The 27,841-nt window shown below is 37.6% G+C and overlaps 2 protein-coding genes across 2 annotated transcripts in view; one reads left to right on the top strand and one right to left on the bottom strand.

Moving 5' to 3' along the window:
• The window catches only part of COL19A1 (collagen type XIX alpha 1 chain), a 337,043-nt gene that overhangs the window by 121,619 nt on the left and 187,583 nt on the right, over positions 1-27,841 (bottom strand). Inside the window, exon 17 of the mRNA XM_073336362.1 lies at positions 9,079-9,132. Within this exon, the coding sequence (XP_073192463.1) occupies positions 9,079-9,132 (54 nt within the window). The remainder of the gene's footprint in view (positions 1-9,078; positions 9,133-27,841) is intronic.
• LOC140908162 (thymosin beta-4-like) lies at positions 684-8,551 on the top strand. Its single transcript, XM_073335127.1, has 3 exons — positions 684-716; positions 1,253-1,279; positions 8,447-8,551. The coding sequence occupies exons 1-3, from the start codon at positions 684-686 to the stop codon at positions 8,522-8,524; spliced, it is 138 nt and encodes a 45-aa protein (XP_073191228.1). The 3' UTR covers positions 8,525-8,551.

Genomic DNA, 27,841 nt, shown 5'->3' with positions numbered 1-27,841 from the left:
CCTGAACAGAGACCTGGCATAATTGCAGTCCTTTTATTGTAGGCTCAAAAGGGCTGGGGCACTTTAGCACTGACAGCAGCCCTAGAAACATCATACAGGGTGGGGAAGGGCAATTGCAAAAGCATAAGCCCAGCCAATAGAGCTGGATCAGAGTGAGAGAAAGTTCCCACTGCAACCTATTAAAAGGCGTAGCCGATGTTACCTTTGCATACGCTTATGGAGACCTCATGCCTGCCTCATCATATTCTCTTCATCCCCAAGGTGGGAAATGGGATAAAAACACAATCTAGTCCATTGCTCGCATTCTGGAACTAAAATGTCACCTTAAATTCATGGTGAAAATACAAAATAAATGTAGCAATGACATTTCAATACCATGAAACTTCTCTCAGGCATGATTTGTAAAGTTAACAGTGGAGCATTATTCTGATATCTAAGTTTAAGATGTTATTCTTGTGCGGGTGCTATTCTATAACTGCATGGCTAGAATCACTATATGTCAATCTGGTGGCTCAAGTTTACAGTGCCACTATCTAGTAAGGTTTCCTCTATGCTGTAAGTGGTCAGAAAAGTAACTTTACCTTTCTAACTCATTTATGGATATGCCATTGCTTTTCCTCCTCTTTCACAAATAAAACAAGTGTAACTGAGCTATAATATAACCCTGGAAGGACCGCACTGCTATGTTTGTCACCAATCCTGACCTCTCAGAAATTGCCTCATATATGAAATAAATCATTTATCACAAAATGGAATGAATCCCTTTAGTATGTCACAGTTTCATAAAACCGTCCTAGCCTATACCATGCAGGATTGTCTTGTGATTAAGGCACTGGAGTAGGATTTGGGAAACCTGGAATGTATTCCTGACTCTACCATAAACTTTCAGTGTGACCTTAGGAAAACCAATTAATCTTGCTGACTTAGTTTCTGTAAAAACAGAAATAACACTTCCCTACTGTACATGAATGATGTGAGGACACAATTTATTAAAGCAATTGAGGTGCTCATTTACTACAGTGATGAGTACCATAAAAAAGAATATAAATAAACTAAAAGTAGAACTCAACAGCAGAAATATTCCTACTTCTGACTATATATCTAAACATCTAAACCCAGTCAGGACCAGTCTTTACATTTCCTTTCACATTACTTTTCTATACCAACATCCCTGTATAATACTTTGGAAGGACCTATAGCTCACAAGCCCCTTTGGCCAAAAAAGAACTAGTATGACTGGTTCACAGGTCAGAAGCAATTTGATAAACAGTGGTTAAAGGAACACAGCAAAGGCAGCTTCCATCTTTTGAATGAGTGTTTTTCACTTCTGCTACTTCAGATATTTTTCAAACTTGCTCCTTTGTGAATATCAGTGAAGCGCTCACCTGAGCTGGGTTTGTCTGTTTTGGAACTGCGTACAGTATTGAATTATATAAATAATTGAGGGAACTGAAGGACAGACAGATTATAGTTATATAAATAAGGAAAGTACTAAAAGTGTGTCCTGATTGTTTTCCAAAAATTACACAAACTTTTCAGGTGTTATTTTTGTAGTAAAGTTGGGGATGAGAATGTGGGAACATAAGAGAAAATGCTTTTAAATACATTATAAAACATTTTTTTCTAAATTATATTGTGGTTCTTTCACTTTTACACTTCATCTGCATTTTCAGCCATCATCAGACTGCTGAAAATGTCCTTTCAGTCTCATAGCACACTGAATGGATCAATATAATTTACACTAAGTATGTTACATTGCTGACACAGCAGCAACAGAAAATTTTAGATTAATTTTCACAGGACTAGAAGTGAAAAAGTGAATTTTCAGTATAGTCAGTCTGTCTACCCATCTAAGAAATATTTCACAGTAATCACGTCTCTCCACACCATATTGCTTCCCCCTTAGAAAAACATTATTTTCTGCTAATTGTACTATAAAGATACATGAGAATCTTCAGCACAAATTTGCGACACAATGTAACTACACCAAAGAGAAGCTGCTAAAAGCCACAAAGGCATGACATCTACCATGACTGAATAAATTAAACAAATCATGTATTGTTACCATGTCTTTTAAAAACAACTAGACCGAAAAAAACCCAACCAACCAACCACTGCCAGACGCTTCAGCACTACCACAGGTACTAAGTATATTTTCCAATATACTTCTAAAGGCAGAGAAGTCCTGCAATGCTAGAAACTCTACCAACAGTCTCCACTTACCATTGCTTTGATTTTCTGTTTACTGTAATTAACTGATAACATTTGTTCACTTTCAAAATATTGGTAGAATTACAATATTTCCTGAGGCAGAGGAAATGAGATTTCCAAGGCCAACTGCTGGCTACTTAAGATAACTAGACTGGTGGCACTGACATACATACTAAATTACGTGAGACTAGAAGTGTACAGAATTAAACAGACAGAATACAAGTAGTCCATGAACACTCTCACCCACTGCTTCATGGGGAATATGGACAAGAGAGACTTTTAAAAGGTGTCATGTAGAACAATGAAGCCCCATATAATTTTAAAAATATAAACCATACACAAAGACTACTTTTCAAGAAACAATTATTGCTAAAGGTATACTTGCAAGGAGTAGCATGTCAATGCTTTGTGGCAGGGAATGCCTTTTTGTTCTGTTTGTACAGCACCTAGCACAATGGTGCCTTGGTCTATGACCGGGACTCCTAAATGCTATGATAACACCAATAAACAATCACAACCATTTCCCAGACAAACCTTGAACTCAATGAAGAGAACGAGACCTTGATGTGAAGCATCATGCGACTCCAGAGAGGGTTTTTAAGAAAGATTTTCAATGCCAAAGTATGTGTGAAATAGAGACTCTTTGAAAACCTGGTTTCAGAGGAACAGCCGTGTTAGTCTGTATTCGCAAAAAGAAAAGGAGTACTTGTGGCACCTTAGAGACTAACCAATTTATTTGAGCATGAGACATAATCTTGGGAGTTTTGGTAGAAAGAAAGCAGAGAAGAGTAGTTTTAAGAGGACAGATCATTCAGAGTTTAAGATGCTAGCCTGGGACTCAGGAGACCAAGGGTTCAGTTCCCTGCTCTGCCTCAGACTTCTGCTGTGACCTTGGACAGGTCACAGTCTCTCTAGGTATATGCTGTAATAAAACACTGCAGCTAGCCCGTGTCACTTGACTCAGGCTCATGGGGCTCAGGCTGTGTGGCTAAAAAATTGTATTGTAAATGTTTGGGCTCAGGCTTGGGTCCCAGAGTCCAGGCTCCAGCACAAGCCTGAATGTTTACATTGCAATTTTATAGCCCTGCAGCCTGAGCCCAAGTCAGCTGACACGGGCCATCTGTGGGTGTTCTATTACAATGTAGACATACCCCCTGTGTCTCAATTCCCTAGCTTAAAAAATGGAGATAACTCTACTTCCCTATCTGAGGTGCTCAGTTACTATGGTGTTTGGGCTACCTGAGTAACAGATTAATCGTTGATATGGGGGTGTGTGAATCTACAGTGTGGGGGGCAACAGAAGTAAACATGCAGAACTACTATATATAGAAAGATAGACAAGCTTGAATGCTTCAGATCAAGGGTAAGATTAATTCCTGAAAAAAGAAAAGGAGTACTTGTGGCACCTTAGTGACTAACCAATTTATTTGAGCATAAATATTTGTTGCATCCAATGAAGTGAGCTGTAGCTCACGAAAGCTTATGCTCAAATAAATTGGTTAGTCTCTAAGGTGCCACAAGTACTCCTTTTCTTTTTGCGAATACAACTAATACATGGCTAATACAGAATACATGGCTGCTATTCTGAAACCTGCCATTAATTCCTGAGAGTGTGATGTTAGCTTTGAAACAATCTGGTTTCCCCAATAAGAGACAGGTATATTGAACAAATTAAAGCCATGGGTGTCAAAGTGGTATTAAGAGAAAACACAGAGCCTAGTTCTGCATCATTGAGTAGCATTTACGCCTGCAAGTAGTCCCAGTGGAGACTGCAGAATTGGTACCACTGAAAACAATTCAGAATGAGAAACCAGATGAAACCTCTTTGTTCTCTCCTTCAACCTACGTATCAAGAAAAATCAAGAAATGTGTAGGATCTTCTATAAGAGGGAAAAAAAAGAGGGGGTTGCCAGAAAATTAAACCAATGTAAAGCTTTTTGATCATTAGATGGATTTCACTAGCTGTCTGATATGTTCTGTAAGGATGTCTTTCAGTGTTCCAGTGACCCAGGAGGTGACACTAGAATGTCAACACTGTCCCTAGCAGCTGTATAATCTGAAACTATGACCTGAGCAGGACATGTGAAAACACAAATCATTAAATGATGGTGTTTCCACTTTACAATTCTTAACAGATTTTAAACATATATTGTCATTCTGTGGTTCTGATTGGATAAAGTGATAATTATTGCCATGAGTCAAATATGATAGGTCAGTTTCTCCTGCAAAAATTGTCATCATAGCACATTTCTACCACAAACGCATTTGTGTTTCATCTTCAAAGGGTTTTGCAAACATTAACAACCTAACTCTCACAATGGCCCTGAGATCTATAGAATATAGATACCAGGACATTTTTATTTCTGAAGCCTGAAAAAATATGTTAGAATTAAGTAATATGTGCAAATACACCCAAATACACACACTATGATCCTGCAATCCTTTAGGCAGATGTAATATTAATTGAAATTAAAAGGAGTTTTGTCTAAGGACTGCAGGGTTGAGCCAATGCAGGATTAGGCTGACAGCATATATAAATACAGAACTCAGTTCCCTCTCCACTCTCCCTCAAAACTCCTTCAAGTGTTCAAGAGAAATTTCTTGCTGGGACAAAACTGAAAACAGAATAATTTTACACAAAGAAATATACTTTGCCAGCATCTCCTTTTGTATTGTTGATTCCTGCAGATATTTCTGTTAGCAGGTGAACCAGGTACTGCAGGAGAAAGCTGTTACCAGCTTAATTCTGCAATGAAGTTATAATCCTGTGCTTATGACCTCACAGGGTTTTGCTATGATAATGCCTACTTTAGCATCATAAACTGAGCATTTTGAATTCAACAAAAACTGAAGCAGAGGGAGAACGCAGTTAATGAGAGATGGCCTTCCCTTCAACAGAAATGTTTGTTACGCAAGCAAGCAAAAATATGAAATGCATGTGAAAGGTGAACGGTTTTTGGCTTCGGAGTCATAATATTTGGAAACTTCTCAAGTAACAAAGGCATACTGTATTTAACTCTAGAGCCTTAAACAAGTCTCAATCATTTAAAAGGGGGGAAATTAACAAATAAACACTAGAGGGAGCTGCTGTTCTATTTAAGCAGCTTCTTGGCTTTACTGTTTTCAGCATAAATTGTTATGCATTGAAGTGTGACAAGTATGAGCACACAGCTCAGCTGTCTAATACTGAAATAAAGGAACAATACTAAAAAACAGTATCAGGGAGCAAGGACCAAAATCAAGACTTCTGCACCAGGAGTGAATAATACATTTTACAACTACACACTGTTTAATAAACACTTTAAAAATACTCAAAGGGGAAAACAGAATATCATCTGGGGGAGATAAGATGACAAAAATCTTCTTTTATAACCCATTAATAAAAATTCTCACTGACAACAATGGAGGCTAGATTTATCCCAGAGAATACATGAAGCAAAAAAGAAAGACACCTAAAAGGGGATGAGCAGAAAATGTCTCTTTATTGAATACTCCAGCTAAAAAATGTAATGATTTGCCTTTCTGGTACTGACATAATTTTAATCTAGACTGTATAGTAGGTTGTAAGGGAATATAAACTCACTCCAAGTACAGATTTTATAAAAATAATAATACAGAATTTAGGCATTGAACAAATTAGTGAGCCACAGATGAGAGAGTTAGGAGTCACCAGGCTAGATTCACAAGGCGGTGTAAAGAGAGTGTAAACTAGCATAATTTACACCTTCTTCTGGCTCTCCAGATATACAAATAACACTCATTTAGACTAATATGCACATCTCTTATCAGTGTACAATTTATAGTCTGTATACATCATTTCAATTTGGTCCCGCTAGCCTATTACCCTGCACTACTTTCAGAGTGTCTTCTACACCAACCCCCCTAAAGAATTTATCGAGTCTAATCTTCAGTGTTGCTGGCTCAGAACTCTCCTTATTGAAGTTGTTTCCCTTTTAACATTTTAACAGTTGAAAATATTTTCTTACTACCAAATTTAAATGCTCCTATATTAATTTCATATACCCAATACGTGTTTTAGCCGCCTTAAATAATTACATACTTTTATCTTATTCTTTCTGAAGTACTTATGGGTACTTTCTGAAGTACTTATCTCATATCTCCCTTCTCATTTTTCCTATAGAGTCCAGGCTTTACATGCTGAGCTCCCTTAAGCTCTTCAATAATCATAGCTGCTAATCTTCTGATAGCAACCCTAAGCATGTAAGCATGTGTGCTAACTGTGCTGTGCCCTGAACTGTGGAGAGGCAAGCCCAAAAGTAGGGGCAGACAATGTGTCCATGTGAATGAAGCAACTACCTCCATTTATTGTCCAGCATAGGAAGGGCCAATGGAAGAGCAAGATAGCAGACTGATATAGATTGAATTGGAAGAAAAATGACAGAACCAAAAAGGGAAGGAGTGATAGACTGGAAAAGAAAGAAGGAATTTTAAAAAAACACCCTATAGCCTTGTCTATTCACAGAAGTAGTACCTCTTTTGATATTTTAGTACAATCTTTAATGTGGATTTAGTTGTACCAGTATAGTTAAAGTGGTACAATCATCGTATTGTGGATGCAGTTATATGGGTGTATATGTGTTTATATTGGTATTGTCATTCCCATATGGAAGGGGAATAAACTATACCAGTACAGCTAAATCCACATTAGAGATTGTACTATGCTAACTATATATGTAAAACATGATAACCCCACCTAACATGTTATATGGATACAAGAAATGTGGACAGACCAGGCCTAAGACTGACACTAAGGCCTAAGACAAGACTGTTATCTTGATTTTTAAACAGATCATGTTTGGCATTTGTGTTCAATAAGGTTCTACATCACTACTTTATTGTCCCATTAGCCTTGTTTGGATTCCCTCCAGTGTACGATGTCTCTATCTCAAGGAACCACAAACTGTACACAAGACTCCAAGTGAGGCTTCGGTATGGCTGTATGAAGATGAATTAATATCTACTTATTTTTACACACAATGAATGAACACCACCATCTGTTTTTCTTTCTGAAAATATTTTGTAAGAAAAAAATTAAAGAAATTGGCAGTGACAGAATGTGTGATCTTTTGTTTCTTCTTAGATAAGTACAGGGGCCATCTATTCCAATTTACTCACCTACTCCTCACAGCTGTCCTTCACTATGTCCAGCAACATCATTTCTAGAAAGAAGGATTCTGAAATATGGACTGATGGATATCACTTATTCCAGTGAAGGCTGAAAACTGTCAAAATATGGTTTGAAACTGGGAATATTACTAATGTTCAACCAGCAGAAAAATGTGATGATAACAATGACACTTATGTTTAATCCTAACCATTAGGACAGACCAGGGATTCTCAGACTATGGCTCAGATGTACCCTTTGGTTCACAGAGTCCTTCCTGATGAGTCACAGAATGGAACATTATGAAAACTGTGCAGTAGGGCAAGGAGCAGTGGTCCAATGGTGGATTTATATTTTATAGAGTGATCCACAGAGTGAAACAGTTGAAGAACTGCTTGCAGACAGTGAGTTTCACCAGACAAATACACTTTAAGAAAAGAACCTTTCAACTCGTTGACTATAAGTTTACCTTATTAAGAAGTACACACTTAGCTCTTAACACCTTTCATGCATTTGTGTGTGATGGCATTTTTACAATACAGTAAATAGGATATAATGTCACAACTCTTATCAAATCTTATTCTCTCAAAGATCTCATTTGTTACTGCACAGAGAAGCCCTGAAGCAAGCCAAACCCATGCCTGAGCTCAAATTCCAAATCATGTACCTCTAATAAAACCAAAACTCTCAGATATGAGCTAAAACCTTTAGTGCTGCATATTATAAATCCTTTCATATAGTTTTGTATTTCTTAATCTTTTTAATTCTTCTGTAAACTCATTTGATCTACAGTTGAGTGCTCATTCTAGTATTGGGTATAATCCTCCACATCATTCAGTTGGCAAGCTCATCACACAGTCCTTCATCTTTCAAATTACCCCTCTGAGACAGAAATTATCTGATCTTAAATACAGCATCATACATTTGGTAAACTGAATGAATGCACAATATCCGTAGTTAGCATATTCAGCCTGTCCGTCTCTGAACTGTTAGACAGCAGTGTGGGATCTTGTTTTTTCTCTACTGCACTGAGCTTTGTAGCCTCTCTTATTTGGGATCCAATTCTTTACCTTTGTTCAGTCAAAAGGCTGGGAATTGTAACTGCCTGATAAAACAGAAACACAAGAGAAAAATCCACTGCCTTCAAAAGAAACAATTGAACAGGAGAAGCAAGCGGGTGAATCGTAATGAAATCTGCCCTTCCAAATTATACATTCCACAAGCATTGCCTTCTTATTTTACTTCTTTTAGCTGTTTCCCTTTGTAAGATGCAAAGAGGTTGGATAAAGTTTAAATGACTATGCTGCCCCTTTCACATAAAAAAATACAGAGAACTACTGACACTGAATGAAGGTGCTGCCTTTCCATCTGCCTGTCTGGGTTTGCCTGTCTGGTGGCATGAAAGAGCTTGCATGTTGATGAAAGAAGAACTTGGGTGGAACTACAGTAAACTAGTAACAGACGAATAAATGCAAAAATGTACCAAGGTCCTGCGAGCTGTAAAATGCAGTTAATCGAGTGCCATTTTTGTTGTTCAAATGATTTTAATTATTGGAATGCACAATTTTTATAATATGCAAATAAAATGTTTTAAAACCTGAAAAAAAAATTGTGGAGAGAACAAAGATCCATTGTGTTCATTTAAAGCTCTCCTCAGGTAAACTGCTACAAACATGCTAACAAAGTCTACAGCAGTTCTTGACTGAAGGGAGAATGTCCCACTTTCCTTGCTGGTTACTCACCGGAGGTCCTTGTGATCCTGGTTTACCAGGGAGTCCTGGTTTACCTCGCCTTCCCTGGAAACAACAACAACAAAAAACAGACATTCATAAATATTGCATCAGAGGATTGATTTGCAATAAAATAATCGGTGTAAAAGCAAGACTGATTGTACTGTTTACTAACAAAAAGATCAAAAGCTACCTAAAGCAGAAATACCTTGTACTACTTATTGCAGCATCAATAAGAATGTATTGCCTTAGAAAAGTTCTTAATAACTATGGGAAACAATGTATTTGCATCACAATAATTTTTTACTAGTACATTTTTCCAGCTAGGTTTCAAGAGTGAAAGCATATTGATAGGGAAGTAACATATAACAAACCTATCATCTTGACAATGTCCAAATAAATTATATGTTATTTGATTGTTCAATGGTCTAGGATGTAAAACTATAATGCAGCTGTCACCATAAGCCATATAATAATTGTACAGGTTGAAAATAACTAATTGAACATGGCCAGCACCCTATTTCTCAAAGCTGATTTTCAGCTGTGTCACTAGTGAACTGAAATAAGTGTGTCTTACTTATTGATCTCCATTACTTAAGTCATTTGTCACCTACTCAGATTCACAAACAGCTAAACCTCAATTTCAAGAGCTAAGCAGTTACACAGGAATCCAAGACCGGAAGAGAGTGGACTAAAATCTTTGAGCAGTCATATGTCTACTGGTATCATTTCAAAGTTTATGTATTTCACATATGGTCTTGAATTGTTAGGCTAACACACTATTACTTAGCTTATAATCAAAGGTTTCTTTATGGCTGATTGAGAGGAAAACCTTTGTTGATTTAAGTCAAACTGATAACATTTAATTTGAGATATTTTTGAGGTTTTTTTCGCCATAGTCCTATGTTACTCACAAGCTAAGTGTTGTGGCTGAAACTGAAATCACGTCAATGACCCATTAAGATTAATCTCACTTTGATGTGTTATTCTTGTCATGCTTTCAGTGTACACTAAACTCCCTTAGAACCATTAAGATTTATGCTATGAATGTAGAAGGGCAATAGTGTAAATTTTGTATTATTAATCCTTTATATGGAAAGAGTTTAGTTATGTTTCAAGTATTTTTCTCAGTATACATTTAAGAGCTGGAGCCATTGCATTGTAAGCTGTGAATGAGTATTAAGACCAGTAGGAATTACAATAATATTTATCCATAAAACCAAAACTTAACAGTGAATTTTTTTTCTATTTCCAATAGACACTAGCTAACCTCAATATTTTACCTATTTTTAATACAAAACCCAGTAAATCTATATGTTCTAATTATTGGTAACTTTTTATTCTGAAACACAAAGAACCATATGCTGCTTTCTGAAACACATCCACCTTTCAGTGACTTCAGCAAGGTTACTGCAGGCATATAGGAAGGCAGAAAAGGGCTCAGAATTGTTATTTAATTCACTGGAGTTCAAAAACTACGGCCACCAATGCCTTTCCTTGCATTCTGTACATACACCTGCAATAATTTAGCCAAATGCTGCCTCAAAATCAATGGGGATGCATAGGAGAAATTGAGGAAGAAGTTAACCAAACAGAAGTTTTTTAGAGTGTGTACATTCCTGTGTCTTACAAAGGCTATGTCGATTTCTGGAAGGTGAGGGGTGAGAGGGGATACAGCATTTGATTTTCAGAAATGCTCCCTGATTATGTAGTTACTACCTCTGTGTATAAAACATGCATTTGTGCCTGTAAATGCCAATACACAAATACCTAACTAAGGCCTGATCCAAGTCAATGAGAATATTTCTACTGACTTCAATAGACAGAGGGCAGGCTCTGAGTGAACAAATGCAGTAATTCTGTTTTTGACACATAGCCTAAAAATTAAATAACTTACAAGCTTAAATCTTGATTGTAAAATTTAAATTTGTAGCATTTTTTAGACACAATAACTGCTGACAACTAATGTCAAGTTGCTATGGCAAAAAACACACATTTGTAGCCATAAAACCCACTTTTGCCCCGGATATGGGGTAACTATACATGCAAAAAGGTATAAGTTAACAATTTACAAATGCATCCAATTTATTTGCAAGTACCTGACTTAGCTAGAAAATATTTTATGTGTGTGCACACCATTTTGTGTGGGTACATACAAATGTGTTTTTTTTTGCAGGAGCAATATAGGAACATTATTCCGAAAATGTTCAAAAAATTTAAAAATGAAAATCCTTGTAGACACTGAATGATTGTCACAAATTGACATTGCTAGAGTATTACATAACTGAATAGATTATTTAAATACATGATACATGATATATAGAGATGGGCCTGAGAAGCAGCATTTGGATTTGGGTCCAGATCTAAAACTTTCCTCAAATTTCAAAAGTGTTTGGACCTGAAAGTTTTCCTTTGACACTTTACAGAGTGAGGTTGGGGAATTAGTTCCAATCTGGTTCCATACTTCCTGAAAGCTCAGGAGTGTAGGGATCTGTAGTTTTGTTTGGGCTTATCTCTACTTTACAACTGTAAATATAGACTAATGTTTATCATTTTTATTTGAAAAATAGTAATCAAATGTATCCCCAAAGAATGTAATCAGAAATATGATGGCCTAAATACAAAATAACTATATAATGGATCATCTTTTTAAATAGCCTCTCTGAGTTATTAGGACCAACATACTGTCGATTTCTTTAAAGCATGTCCATGTTCCTGTTTGTACGTATTTAGGTTGTATTGAGGATGACTCTTAGAATAGTCTAAACAAAGTATCAAGGAAGTGTTAAAGGAAAAAAGGCAGGGTTTTGATTGATATACACAACTGTGAATGGAGTGTTAATTACATAGGAAAAACAAAATATTCTGGGAGCTAAATTTTTCTTTTTTTTTACATATGAGCCGAAATATAATTTATGATTGATGTTGCAAAATTAAAACAAGAGCAGATGGCAAACCTTTTTAAAATCATTTACATGAAAAAATCAGAAAGAGAAATAGCTGTTTTGGTTCTGTTTTTGCTTTGGCATTCATTAGTCACTGTCCATTGATACCAACAGTACTCTTTCTCCTACTCTATAGTTTATAATTTGTTTAACAGATAATGTTTTATGTCAAGTGTACAAGAGTTTATATGACTACAAGAACATATGCGGTACAGTTAGGGTGACCAGACAGCAAATGTGAAAAATCGAGATGGGGGATAATAGTAGCCTATGTAAGAAAAAGACCCAAAAATCAGGACTGTTCCTATAAAATCGGAACATCTGGTCACCATAGGTACATTCAACATTAAAGGACCAAAAGAAGATGAAAATAATAATATGAGGGGAAATATTCTAGGAATGCAAGGTTTATGTTTGTCAAGTGCTTGTTTCCAAATATTCATTGTTTTCTATTTCCTTTTATAACTGATATTTTTAAATGAGTTTTCTTTACAGAATTCATAAAAGTGAACACATAAGTTCATAAATGTGATAATTTTTAATCAAATTGGGTTTTTTAATAATAAACAATGTGCAATAAAAACCAGTGAATTTTATCACTACTCTCAGCTCAGAAGAACTATAAACATAGAGAGCCTTTCTTTTAAGACCACTAAAAAAAAAAGGCAATAATATGAAGTCACTTGCAATGTACTCACACCACTGCTTTACAAAAATACTTTCAGAATTTATTTCTGAAATGAAGAAGTAGCCATTCCTGGTGGCATATAAATCAGTCTCCCGCTGTCTCCCCAACAGATGCAAGAATCACAGAATCATAGAATATCAGGGTTGGAAGGGACCACAGGAGGTCATCTAGTCCAACCCATGCTCACAGGACGACCGATCCCCGACTAAATCATCCCAGCCAGGGCTTTGTCAAGCCTGACCTTAAAAACTTCTAGGGAAGGAGATTCCACCACCTCCCTAGGTAACGCATTCCAGAGTTTCACCACCCTCGTAGTGAAAAAGTTTTTCCTAATATCCAACCTAAATCTCCCCCACTGCAACTTGAGACCATTACTCCTTGTTCTGTCATCTGCTACCACTGAGAACAGTCTAGAGCCATCCTCTTTGGAACCCCCTTTCAGGTAGTTGAAAGCAGCTGTCAAATCCCCCCTCATTCTTCTCTTCTGAAGACTAAACATCCCCAGTTCCCTCAGCCTCCCTCAGACTTTTCTTAAAATTATTATGTTATAATGATCTATAATTGTTGTTTAAATCCTTCTGTGACCATCTTATAGCCTAAACAAGAATGTACTGAATGGAAAATCATTTCAATATTTGGGGGGAAAGAATAATTATAAATAGATAGCTCTTGTCTTGATTTAGGATACTTTTAAGAAATAAATTACGAACTTTTCCCCAAGCTCTGGGGCAAGTCTTTTCCCCAGGATCAGACCAGAAACAGATAGTGACTCAACCATAATCTGCTTCCCAGTCCCTCTTTCACTCCAGAAGGGAGAAGCAAAGAACCCCTTGTGTGCTGTCTTGCTCACTGGGTGGGTGGGAGTGCCAAGACCCTATACACTCCTTACCTACCCACAAGGAATTAGCAGCCAGATGGAAGCTTTTCTCCTCCCTGCAGTGCTGGTCACAATGCAGATTGTTGGCACAAGGGAGCAAAAGGTTGCTTTTTGCCCCATAACTTCCCTGCTTGGGAGCACCAGACAGACTCTATCTTGGCTCACAATAAAAAGTTGCTTACCACAACACTTGATATACCCATCATTATTGTCATAAATATAAAGGGAAGGGTAACAACCTTCCTGTATACAGTAGTATAAAATCCCTCCTGGCCAGAGGCACAATATCCTTTTTCCTGTAAAGGGTTAAGAAGCTCAGGTAACCTGCCTGGCACCTGACCAAAAGGACCAATAAATGGACAAGATACTTTCATATCTAGGCGGGTGGAGAAAGGCTTTTGTCTGTTCTGTGTGCTTGCCGGAGAGAAATCAAGAATGCAAACAATCCAACTCCATTAGAATTAGTAAGTACTAGCAGGGAAATGCGTTAGTTTACTTTTTGTTTTGGCTTGTGATTTTCTCTGTGTTGAGAGGAAGGTATGCCTAGTTTTCTTTATGTAACTTTAAAGTTTTTGCCCAGAGGGAAATCCCCTGTGTTTTAAATCTGATTGCCCTGTGAGATTAGCTTCCCTTCTAATTTTACCGAGGTGCTTCTTTTACCTTTTTTCTTTCTAATAAAGTTATGTTTCTTTTAAGAGCCTGACTGATTTCTCTATTGTCCTAAGACCCAGGGGTTTGGGTCTGTGATCACTTTGTAACCAATTGGTTAGGATATTATTCTCAAGCCTCCCCAGGAAAGGGGGAGTAAGGGCTGGGGGGATATTTTGGGGGAATAGGAACTCCAAGTGGTCCTTTCCCTGATTCTTTGTTAAATCACTTGGTGGTGGCAGCGTACCCTCCAAGGGCAAAAAGTTTGTGCCTTGGGGAAGTTTTACCCTAAGCTGGTAGAAATAAGCTTAGGGGGTCTTTCATGTGGGTCCCCACATCTGTTTCCTAGAGTTCAGAGTGAGGAGGGAACCCTGACAATTATCTAGCAAATGTTACATTTAGAGTGAAATTCATGATTTTCACCCAGTAGTTAAACTCACAAGAGTGTAAATATCTGGATTATGGAACTGCTCATATGAGAAATTAAATCACCATAAACTTGCTTTTCCTAACTAAAACAAAATCAATATTCTGTAAGCTAAATTGGAAGAAAGGAAGGTATGACACTAACTGACTATATACCACTATCCAGATCAATCTCCATTAAATAATATAAAATAATTCACAAAGAATTGTAACTGAAATTATTGCTGGCATGTTGTTGGTACTGGCATCTATTTTTGTTAGTAATCAGTGTAGTGAACATTATCTATGAAGTAACTATGTAAAGTTTACATCCATACCTCCCTTTACTCATGGAATGCCTTCCCTGGAATAATTAGCATTTCACTTCTTCTCCAAGTGAAGACCCACTTTTGTCGCCAATAAAACAGCCAACTAGTGATTAGTAGGTCACAGGCAAAATTAAAAAAAACAAACAAAAAACCAACCAACCAGCAAGTTATATGCTTCAGAACTCTCAAGTTGTGCACACAGCTAGAGTATGTACCCCTGTGAACTTATTTTACTTTTGAGTTTGTTCCTCTAGCTTGTCAAAGCTGTCAAGTTTTGTCTTAAATCAGAATGTAAACTCTTCAGAGCAGGGATTGTGCGTGTCTTTCCATGTGTTTGTACAGTGCCCAACATGACTAGGCTCAAATTCTGATTGGGGCCTTTAGGCACTACTGCAATACTAGTACATACTAAAAACATTAATCTCTACTGTATCATAATATAATCTATTCAACTTTAAGAACAGAATTCTTCAGGAGAAATACAAGTAACGTTAGTGTCTAGAATAAGATGCAGGATTATTAAATATTTTAAGATATAAACAAGTAGCTTTATGCAGGGAATCCTACATGGCTCATGAAAGAATTAATAATTTAATGATCCCATACTCAAGTATGAGGGGGGAAATGTACTTGAAACATGTCAGGATGAATTTTCAAGGGAAAGGGCTAATTAGCAGCGTATGAAGCATATGTCATCACATTTTGAAAACAAGAACTAGTCCCTGTGGAGAGAGTAGGCAGTTGGGTTTTAAAGACTCAACTTCTCTAGCTAATAGATATGATTAATGAGCAATATGTCAGCTGGCTGGCCTAGCTAAAGTAAGGCACCTTAAAAAAAAACCTTTGTAAGTATACAATTTTTTAGAAAGAGATGGCGCGTAAAGCCAAATTCAACATATAAGAGGATAAGAATGACCATACCGCATCAGACTAATGGTCCATCTAGCCCAGTATCCTCTCTTTGACAGTGGCCAGTGTTTTATGCTTCTGGCAGTTGGAGGTTTAGGGACACACATAGCATGAGTTTGCATCCCTGACCATCTTGCCTAATACCCAATGATGGACCGATCCTCTATGAATTTATCTAATTCTTTTTTAAACTCATTTATACCTTTTGCCTTCAAATCCCATAGCAATGAGTTCCACAGGTTGACTGCATTGTGTGAAGTAATACTTTCTTTTGTTTGTTTTAAAAAATGCTGCCTATTAATTTTGTTGGGTGATCCCTGGTTCATGGGTTATGTGAAGGAGTAAATAACATTTCCCTATTCATATTCTCCACACCATTCATGATTTTTAGACTTCTGTCATATCCCCCAGTCATCTCTTTTCTAAAATGCACAATCCCAGTCTTTGTAATCTCTCCTTCAATGGAAGCTGTTCCATCCCCCTAATAATTTTTGTTGCTCTTCTCTGCACCTTTCCCAATTCTAATGCACTTTTTTTTGAGATGGGGTGACCAAAACTCCATGTAGTATTTAAAGGATGAGCAAACCACAGATTTACATAGTGGCATTATGATATTTTCTATTTTATTATCCCTTTCCTAATGGTTCCTAACATTCTGTTAGCTTTTTTAACTGCTGCACCACACTGAACAGATGTTTTAAGAGAACTATCCATGAAGACTCCAAGATCTCTTTCTTGAGTGATACATATGGGGGATTATGTTTTCCAAGTTTGCATCACTTTGCACGTATCTACACTGAAGTACGTGTGCCACTTTGATGCCCAGTCACCAGGTTTTCTAGTGGGGTTCCAGAGGGATCGGCACTAGGCCCAGTGCAATTCAACATTTACATCAGCCCTGTGGAAGAACAACATGGGAGAGGGGTGGTCAACATGCTTCCATACGACAGAATATTTATTCTTTCAATTTGTTTTTTAATACACCTAGAAATTACATTAACAAAAACTACTTTAAAAGAATATTCAGGTAGCAAAGTCAAGCATTCAGAAGTTAGGAACTGGCTGAATTAAGGCTGCTTGTGCAACCTTAATTCAGCCCCTTTGCACATATGCATTTGTCAAGGCTGATTCCCCACTCTGGCACTTCGAGTGCAGAAGGTGGGGGCCTGCAAGGATTCTAAAAATTAATACTGGTCACTCCAGGCTGGTATTAAACTCCCAAGGTCACAGCTTCTCTCTGACCTTGGATGGGTAGATGCTGTCACCACCCAAATGCAAAACCCCTTGGAGCCCAGGAAGGCTGACTTGGGAATTCCTTCCTGTGGGATACCCTCAAGCCCTTTCACCCCTCCTCTGGGGAAGAGCTGAGAAAGAAAAACAAAGGAAATCAGCTGTTGCCACCAGATAATTAAACAACATTCACAAACCTCTTAGGACACAAAAAAACCAATCCTGTCCTTAAAAAAGGTAAATTTTATTAAAAAAACAAACAAACAAACAAAAAGAAAATACATCTGGAACTTAGGTTTTTTGCTAGATCTTAAAAAAAAATAATTACAAAAATTAAGCATCAAGATAGCTCTCTTGAGGTTCAGCTTAAAGGTTACAAGCAAAACAAAAGCATCTGGGGTTCGCGCAGAGGAATCCACAAGCCAATAAGAAATAAAAGAAATAACCCTAATCGTGTCTTTCTAGACATTCCCTGACTTACTTACATATCTGGGGTTTGAGGTATGATTTGATGCTTTTTTCATACCTGGTTTTAAAGCTTTTTACTGCATAGCTCCAGCCCTGCCCAGCTCTGTCCCCTCTCTCTGGAGAACAACAAACAGACATAGGGAAAGTTTTTTCCCAATTTAAAAAAGTTCTAGTCCTCCCATTGGCTCTTTTGGTCAGGTGCCCACTCCCTTTCTTTTACCTATGGGCTTTTTTAATCCTTTACAGGTAAAGCAAGTAGAGAATAGCTCCTAACAGGGATTTTGTAGCTAACCGGCTGGCTGGGTGTCATGGAAGAACCACATGGGGAAGGGGTGGTCAATGCGCTTCCACAGGATAGAATGTTTGTTCTTTCCATTTGTTTTTTAATACACCTAGAAATTACACTAATAAAACTACTTTAAAAGAATATTCAAGTAGCAAAGTCAAGCATTTAAAAGTTAGGAACTGGCTGAATTAAGGCTGCTTGTTCTTAAGATGTTCTTTTCTGTGATGATGGGTAAGATTATTACAATGCATATACACCAATCAGTCTACATGATCAATTTTAATTGTATTTCCTAGCTTGCAAGTGATTGACTTTGCAACCTTAACATTCTTTTAACAGTTTTTGTTTTGTTTTTGTTTTTTTGTTTTTTGCATGCAATTTAAATTGTAAGCTCTTCAGGAATAGGCCTGTCTCTTATTAGTATATGGACGGAACATATCATGATGGTGCCCCAATTTCACTTGGAGCCTTGAGGCAAGTTGGTATGCTCATCTTCACCTTTGGAATGTCACCTCTCTGAAGCCTTTGAAATTAACCTCTCTCCCTAACAAACTTTGGTGCCTCCTCATTTCTTGTATCCTTGAAGTCTTCAGAAAGGCCCGCTCCATTTTCCAGTGTTTTCAGGATGGGAAAAGGTGACAGGCCTGCTCCCCATTTAGTGTCTTCAGGTGCTTTAATTTTCTCCCCCTGCAAACTTCTCTATTTCTCCTCCCCTTCAGTTCTGAATCATTCCTCTCTTTTCCTCCTCTAAAACATCTTACCCCATCTTTTAAAGTTTTTGCTCTCAAGTTCTCTCTCTCTTTCTGCCTCCATTTGAGATTTTTTTCCCTCATCCTCTTTCCCTCATCATGGAGAATCTGTCTCTATTCCATATCTCATGCATGTGTATTGTTACAACTTTACTAATCTTTACCTCTGCTCCAGTTTCTTCTCTCAACACTAACTCACTTCTCAGAGCAATTGTGCTGACATGCAAAGCAGCAGGAGGTCAAAGGAGGAGTGGAGCAAAGATTGAAGGTAAATGGAGTGGTTAAGCTGTTGATCCTCCTGCTCTAGCAGCAGGCAGCATAGTAGGCCACAGAAGGAGAAAAGCTGCATGGAGTTCTTACCAACGTAGGGTGGAAGGGACAGGTTGTCAAAAATGAGACACATTTGATTTCCTGCTTAAAGTTAAAATACTGGGGCTGTTGTCCACTGTAAAACACCTTCAAATTCTAGAGAGGTCAGTGAAGAAAGGCTTCAAAAGAGAACTACATCTTAAAGAAAAATGTGAAGGAAGAATTTTGCTTGGTACACAAGAATTACCTCTCTCTTACTTGATATCACAACAGAATAATTCCATACCCCAAAAAGCCACTCCATTTACCTTCAAGCAGTCTGCTTGCTCCTCCCAGCTCTGCAGCAGCAAGACTCAAAAAGCACCAGTGAGACCTGTTGCCACTTTGTCTCAGTCTGGAGTTGAGAGCTACCCTATACTGAACCCAAACAGAATGGTGCCCCCTTATGCTAGGCACTGTATAAACAAACACATAGAAGGTGATGGAAAGGTATACAATAAAAATGTGTACATTAAAGCTGTAGGGGAACTTGACTTTGTTAGGAAAGCAAGAATTATTATAAAAGCACAGCTCAGAATATAATACATAGCCCAACCTGGGACTCCTGAATGACAGTATCTCCTCATTATTATCTGTGCTGATATCCCATAATAAAATTTCAGTGTAGAGAAAGTCACCCAGTATTGCTTTTCTAAGAGAAACCTCTCCCTACTGTTTTAAGAAGTTGTAGGTTACTTAAAAAATATAAACCAGAAAGCAATAACTGTCTGCAGGATTTGAAAAAAGTTCATGGAATTTTTTTATTATTTATTTTTGTAATTCGTTCTAGAAAATGTCCCTGATTATTGAAAATGATCTGACAAAGAAAGAAAGAAAATATACTGCTTGTTTTGAGCAAGGAAATCCATTACAAGGTCATTATATTTGAAATTGAATACAAGTATTAAAGAGGGAAAAGAGGCTAAATTTGGAGAATACAATTAAGTATGTTATGAGTTTTTAGAAAAATGAAAAACTTGTTCCTGCAAAAACACTGTGATGATTTCACCTTTTTGTTCTTTGGTTTGATTTATTGTCTACTGTATGGTAGGCTTTCTTACAAAACTACATTAGACATGCTTAAATTACATGCTTCTCAAAAATAAATGGAACTGTGCACCTCTTTTCATTTCACAATTAGTAGCATAATTTCTTCAGAATTAGTAATGCTTCGTATCTTCACTTTTTTAGTTCGAGGTTTAGTTTCTATGGCAACCTCTGCATACTCAAAGAAATTCATCATGTTCAAATCATCAGGTACCAAAAAATGTAATAAAAGTAGGGAGCTGATACTATATGACAATTTACACACTAAGGCGGGGTAACTGGGTAACTTTTTTTTAAGTGATAAAGTTCGGTGGATGACTAGAAGCATCTCTCTTAGCATGCCGAGTTGGATTTTTTTATAAGCATATTCAATTAGCATCTTTCAGACATTTCATACAATTCTAGAAAATAAATGACAGAAGTTAAAGAATGTGAACCAACATATAAAGATGTGAAGAGTGCCAATAGCAATAAACATAAAAACAGTTTGTTTGGGGGAAGATGGTATCTTGTCATCAGTTGCTTTATACCTATGATAACATGCTTCCCTGGAGTTTAGTATGCAATTTTGGTTGAACAGTTTTCAGAACAAAAATAAATTAAATCAGGTAAGTCACTAGTAAGTAAAGAGCTTTGCAAAAAGAAATCCTGTTTTTCAGTTATGAAGATGACAAAGAAAAGTAGCAATTAGTGCTGAATACTGCTTATTTCCCCAAAGGCTTTTCTTACCCTTGCTTTAACGCCTTTATAATCTGTTTCTACTGTGCCTATCATCATGGTATCACTTGCCTTTTTAGTTAGGGTGACCAGATGTCCTGATTTTATAGGGATAGTCCCGATATTTGAGGCTTTGTCTTATATAGGTGACAATTACCCCCCATCCCCGTCCCGATTTTTCACCCTTGCTATTTGGTCACCCTATTTTTAGTTGATGTTATGGGCTGGAAGGGTATTAAATATATTATATGTATATATAATGAGAGATACCTCCATCACCCATCGTACAATGAAAGTGAGGAATAGGATAATGTGGGGTACCAGGGAGAAGAAGAGTGAGAGAGAGGGAGGGAAAATCAAAGGGAGAGAATGTATGTCTTGGAAAGAAAGTGATAAATGATGGATATGATATAAATGAGGAGAGAAATTAGTCAATAAACGGAAGAAAGAAAATATGTGACTGAAGGAGCAAATGGAATGAGAGACTAGGCTCATAGGTTTTTAACTTGAATTCTGGCAGTAATTCATTCTTCTCATAGGAAAAAAGAATTAGAGGAAATACTGGTTAAGATCAGCAAGTTGAACTACAGCATGTCAAAACTAAATGAAAAAAGATATTAGCCGAGGTTTGTAAAATTGAGTGTAATTGACTCAGAAGATTTGCACAACAAAAGGATCTATTCAACAAGCATGGTCTGTGCTTCAAGTTTGTAACACAACTTGAAACTTGGCCCCACAGCATGTGCTCTTCTCAGTCCAATTCCTGGGAGATGCTCACCACCTGAAATTCTCACTGATTTCAATGGAACGCAATGCTCAGTATCTTTTAGGATTGGACCTCTAAAACCCTTCTGATCCTTTAGTGATGCCATCCTATTTTCTTTTTCTATATTTTGCCCTATGTAAAGAACACGTTTCCCAAATCTTATTTCAAACTATTCCCCACACTTCATTCTAAATCCCTCCAAAAAACCCCTCAATTCTCCTGTATCACCAAAAGGGAATTTTAAAAATCCACAAAAACATCCACCTAATTTAATTAAACCATAAATAGATGTAAATGCTTTCCTGCAGAACTACATGATATTACTCCCACTCTGATCACACCCCTTTTTGTGTGTTTATGAACTGTCAATTGAAGAGACTCTTTCTACTGTGCAGAAGAGACTCTTTCTGTGCAATGCCTAGCATACTTTGATAATATGGTAGTATATATGATATATATGACAATAACAACAATTATTAATTCTAATTTTGCTGTACTGAGCCTTCAGCTATCCTTTTCTTAACAAACATGTGCTGTTTGCATATTTTGAGAACATATATAAGGCTCAAAAATATGGTTGGGGCACAAATAAAGGACTAAATTGTAGCATGATTTACTATATGAACATCCACCTCCCACTGACTTAAAACAAACACTTATTTCCAAGGCCAGAATTTTTTGTAATTATTGAAATTGCAACTACGGCGCTAATAATGAATGAATGTTGTTGGTAATCTACTTTACAGCCAGGGAAAAAAATCTTGCTGCCCACTTGAAAAGTATAATTTATTACTCCTATAATACATTCACATTAACTGCCAGTGTTCAGCATCTCTATAAACATAAGCCCTGTAATTCAACAGGAAAAAGAACAAGAAAATGGCTCCATTTAATCAAAGCTCAGAAATTAAACTAATATTAATCTACAAGTGGCATCTCCCCTACGTAGATACTGTTTCTACTGCCACATTGATTACTTAATAAGATTCTGATGTGGATACAATCCGTGATCATTAAGAGCAGAGTGGTGGTCGTGTCACTTTTTCTTTGGGCTAAATTATGGAGCCACCATGAGCTTGAACCCAAGCATCTGAATGTAGTTTTGAGGACCCAGAAGCAGACCAAGCACAAAATTGTTACACTCCAAATCACAATTTGGTTCCTAATTTTCTCGTCCTCTGGGAGTTGTTACAGGCTTAAGGAGGGTTTAAATAAAGAGAGTTTTTTTGTTTTAAGAAAAGATGATACAGCATGGGGGTCAGATGGGATTCTCTAATGCTTCAAAGGTCTAGTCAAGGAATTTCAGGGTTTCACCTTCCTCATTCTGTACAATCTCATTAAATAGATCCCACTTTTCTTCTTGGTTTCTGAAGTATTTTTTCACTCTTTGGAAGATCTGGAAATATAGCTCCTCCTAACATTATGGCCAGTGCTGTTTTAGGAAGTATCCAGAAAAGGGTCCTTGAACTCAAGGCATTTCATACATTCCCCAACAAGCATCTTTACTGGCTTGCTTGTTCTCCAGATATTTAGGAAACAAGAGACCTGAAATTGCTCAGAGACTTCAGGAGCAAGAGTTGAGAGATACTTCCAGTCTTAATTTGATCATACAGCAAAGTAATACACTACTGTCAAGCCACAACCCAGTGCAGGATCTATATTTATAACTTGTATATTCACATGTTTGGGCTCAAGTGATACTACAAAACTGCATCTATAATTTATCTTTTTGACATTGCAGTTAACAAATGATTTTAAATAATTTATTGATTTCCCCTTGCTCTTCATATAAATAACTTGTAGTCATTATTTGTTTCAGCGATATTGTGATCTTGTGTTAATAAACAATGATTACAGATATGTCAAGAAGCATTTTAAGACTCACATAAGTGGGATAAAACTAAAATTGCACATAGCTGGTAAAGTCTAAGGGCTTTATTTTTACTTGTGTATCATTCTTACTGCACATGCATGTAAAATTTTTAATGCAGACATTTTACGAGGGTGAAAAGATGTCTACTAATCATATTTCAATTTTAACAATAATGCATTTGTGTGTATCTACAGCAAGAAAGATCTCCTATTTTACCAACAACATATATAGCCATGGAGACATATCTCCCATACTTTTTACATTTATAACCTTGGGGGGAAGGGCAAAAACAATGCATCCTCACTGCAGTGGAAAGAAAAAAGTCACTTGTTCTTCTACCATATAGAATAATAGAAAAAGATTGTTTAATTGACATAGTAGATGCGTACCTAAAGGATACAGGGGGGAAGTGAGGGAGCAAAGTGTACATAAAGAATTCAGTAGAAAAAGTAATATTTGTTTTATGAACTAAAAATGGAGGCTTTAGAAAATCAGTTTTGCTTCAAACGCTCCAGCATCACTGTTTTACTGAATAAAATCAAAGACTGAAACCCAATGAGCTAAATTCTGCTCTTATCTACAGATTTGTAAATCCAGAGTAACTCCATTTAAATTAATATAGTTACTCCAAATTTACACCTGTGTAACGGAGAACATAATTTGACCTATACACTTGTGTGTGTCTGGAGGAGAAGCTGAGAGTATCTATGTGTAAATATAAATATCAAGGAAGTACCTTTCTACAGACAGGTTATAAAAAAAGTTTACTAAGAAAAAATCCACAGAAAAGAGAAGTGAAGGCACCCAGGATTCTACTCAGAACAGACCTACAGAAACAAGAAAAGTGTTGCCTACAACGTAGAGCAAGGAGGAGCAACTTCAAAGGAAAATTATTTTTATCTTTCCAGAAGATTTGAGCTCCTAACTGAAGCATGGAGAAAGGAGTCAACACCAATCAAGAAAGAGTTTATTAATCCAAGTGTGCAGAACTCAATTTTGTTTCTCACCCCACTGTAAGTAATTTACAAGAACTGTCTCATACATTTTCTGGGACACTGACTCAGTGCCTTCTTGATAAATAATTTTCAGCACAGAGTGGTAGAGTCAGCTATAGAAGAATTCAGCACATAAATAAACTATATGCATACTCAGAGAATCAGTATTTGTTCATAGTTCAGGTAAATTGAGCTTTGCAATCTTAGATGATATCAAAATTTTCACCATGAAAGCAATATCAAATACATGGTTCAATTTTTATGCAAAATATGAGTTATCCCTCTTTTTCCCCCTTTCCTCTCTCTTCATCCCATGAAATTGTTACACTGATGAGATTGTTATAGGAATACTATGTCCACAATTGTTATGTCCACAATTCAAGAAGGATGTTCAAAAATCAGAGAGGTTTCAGAGAAGAGCCATGAAAATGATTAAAGGACTAGACAACATGTTTTATAGTCATAGACTCAAGGAGCTCAATCTATTTAGCTTAAGAGAAAGAAGGTGAAGGGGTGACTTGATCCCAGTCTATAAGTGAACAAAAATTTGATCCTTTGGCTCTTCATTCTAACAGACAAAGGTAGAACAAGATCCAATGGTTGAAAACTGAAGTTAGACAAATTCAGACTTGAAATAAGGCATACATTTTTAAAAGTGAGCGTAATTAACTTTTGAAACAATTTACCAAGGATTGTGATGGATTCTCCATCACTGGCAATTCTTAAATCAAGATTGGATGTTTTTCTAAAAGATATGTTCTAGTTCAAAGAATTATTTTAGGGAAGTTCTATGGCCTATGTGGGGTCCAATTAACACAACATTTCCTTCCACTTTTATTGCAAACCGCTATATCTAATATGGTTCCTGATTTGTAGAAGGAATGAGCACTCACAACTGCAACTGATGTCACTGGGAGTTGTGCTTTGAACATGTAAAGTGGCATACAAATACTAAAATAACAAAACAAAAAACGAACAAAGAACTCAGGCCTCTGGTGTCTCAAGTTGGGCAGCCAAAGTCAGTGAATACGTTTGACAATTTTGGCTTTAAGCTATCTGTGCTGCAGTACCTATGCGTAAAATGCAAAAATACTATTTAACCTAGCAGGTCGTTATGAAGATCAAACATTAATGTTCATGAAGCACTCTTAGGTCTTGTCTACACTACAGAGTTTTGTTGATGCAAGTTACACCGACCATCAAAAACTGGTAAAATTATGATCGCTTGTGGGAAGGCAGAGTGAGTCACAGTGCATCATGGGTGCAGGCTCAACATCCCATGATCCAGATTTTTTCCATCCCATCATTCCATGGACTTCCGACTGTGTTTTGTGGCATTTTTCAACAGTCCCTGTTCACTGTGCACCTGCCATCTCTGTCTGAAAGGATTGATCCTGCACTACTCTCTATGGCTAGTCATGTAATATATCATGAGCTCCCAATCTGAACAGGAATCCGAGGTGCCTGACTTGCTGTGTGCCAGCGAAAGAAAGAACACCAGATTACGTTTGGCATTCAGGGAGCAGCTGTACACGGTGGACCATTGCTTCTGGGCTTGGGAAACAAAAACAGAGTGGTGGGATCGCATCGTTATTCAAGTCTGGGATGATGAACAATGGCTGCAGAACTTTCAGATGCGGAAAGCCAACTTCCTGGAACTGTGTGCAGAGCTCGCCCCAACCCTGCAGTTCAAGAACTCCCAAATGAGAGCTGACCTCTCAGTGGAGAAGTGCATGGTGATCGCTATGTGGAAGCTGGCAATTGCAGACTGCTATCAGTCAGTCGCAAATCAATCTGGAGTTGGGAAATCCACTGTTGGGGCTGCGTTAACACAAGTGTGCAGGGCATAAATCACATTCTGCTACAAAGGACTGTGACTCTTGGAAACATGTGTGAAATAGTGGATGGCTTTGCAACAATGGGATTCCCTAACTGTGGTGGGGTGATAGATGGCATGCATATCCCAATTTTGGCCACGACCATCTTGCGACAGAGTACCTCAATAGAAAGGGGTACTTCTCTATGATATTGCAGGTGCTTATGGATCACCGGGGTCATTTAACTCACATCCACACTGGGTGGTCAGGGAAGGTGCATGACACGGCATCTTCAGCAACACTGGCCTGTACAGAAAGCTGCAAGCAGGGACTTACTTTCCAAACCAGAAGATTCCAATGTGGGGTGTTGAAATGCCCATAGTGATCCTGGGAGACGCAGCATACCCCTTACTCCCAGGGATCATGAAGCCTTACACTGGAACCTGGACAGCAGCAAGGAGAGCTTCAACAATAGGCTGAGGAGGCGCAGAATGACCATATAATGTGCGTTTGGCAGATTAAAAGCTCACTGGCACTGCCTTTATGGATAACTAACTAACGATATTATTCCCATGGTCACAGCATCCTGCTGTGTGCTGCATAATGTTTGTGAGGTTAAGAGTGAAAAGTTTCCCCTGAGGTGAAGCATGGAGGCAGATCGCCTGGCAGCTAATTCCGAGCAGCCAGATACCAGGGTACTAGAGGGGCAAAACTGGGGAATATTCAAATCAGGGAGGTTTTGAGGAGCCATTTTGATAATGGGTACCAGTAATATGTCTTTCTGTAAAGCATTCTGTCATGCTTTGTTAACTTGCCGCCTTGCATGAAAATTTTGACAATTGCTTCCTGTAGTCTGCAAATCTTCCAACTGCCACTGTATTAATTTCAGCAGCAACCACTATGTGTAGGAGACAAATAAAGATTACCTTTAAGAGAGCATGTTTTTATTAAATACTAATTAACAACACACACAAAACGGTGTAAAGGGAAGTAACAGTAAAGGACAGCGTCCTGATGTAGGCTCTCATAGCTGTGTGCAACTTCAGCTATCATTTTGGAAGCTGTCTGAAGGGGTGGAGTGAATGAGGTACTGAGATGGGAAGATGCAAGGAACGTGTGGGAGGGCATTATAAGATGCAAGGAGTTTGGGGAGGGCATGATAAGCAGTTTTGTGTCAGCTGCAGAGGCGGGGGGCAAGCATGCATGTTTTCTGCCTGACGCACGATTAGGGATTTCAACATCTGTTTGTTCCTCCATCACTTTTATCATCCACTCCTGTCCCATTAAAAATTGCTTCTAGCTCTCCTTCTTCTCCTGCTTATTTTATAATTTTCATTTACAGTCTCTCCCTATGTCCTGTGTTCTTGTTTTTCGGCATCTGAGGACTGGAGCACTTCTCGAAACATGTCCTTCTTGCTGCTCCTCGTCACATCTGCATAAATGTAAGCAACAATAAACAGAAGCATAATTGTGAGTGAACTCACGACATCGAATCATTATAGTAAAATACACCTCTTTTAAAATAGGAATCAGTTTCTCTTTGTCCCTTGGCAAGCACATAGCTCAGCAAACAAGACCTAAACAACCCAAACATGGTGAGTTCAGGACAGGGCCAGGGGGTCACTCAAGATGGGTCATAAGGTCTAGGAGGCTTTCTAAGGGGATCACTGCAAGAAAC

The sequence above is a fragment of the Lepidochelys kempii genome, chromosome 3 (genome assembly GCF_965140265.1).
Source record: "Lepidochelys kempii isolate rLepKem1 chromosome 3, rLepKem1.hap2, whole genome shotgun sequence".
In the NCBI taxonomy this organism is placed as follows: Eukaryota; Metazoa; Chordata; order Testudines; family Cheloniidae; genus Lepidochelys; species Lepidochelys kempii.
The sequence above is the reverse complement of the archived record's forward strand: the minus strand, read 5'-3'. Positions and strand labels throughout refer to the sequence as shown.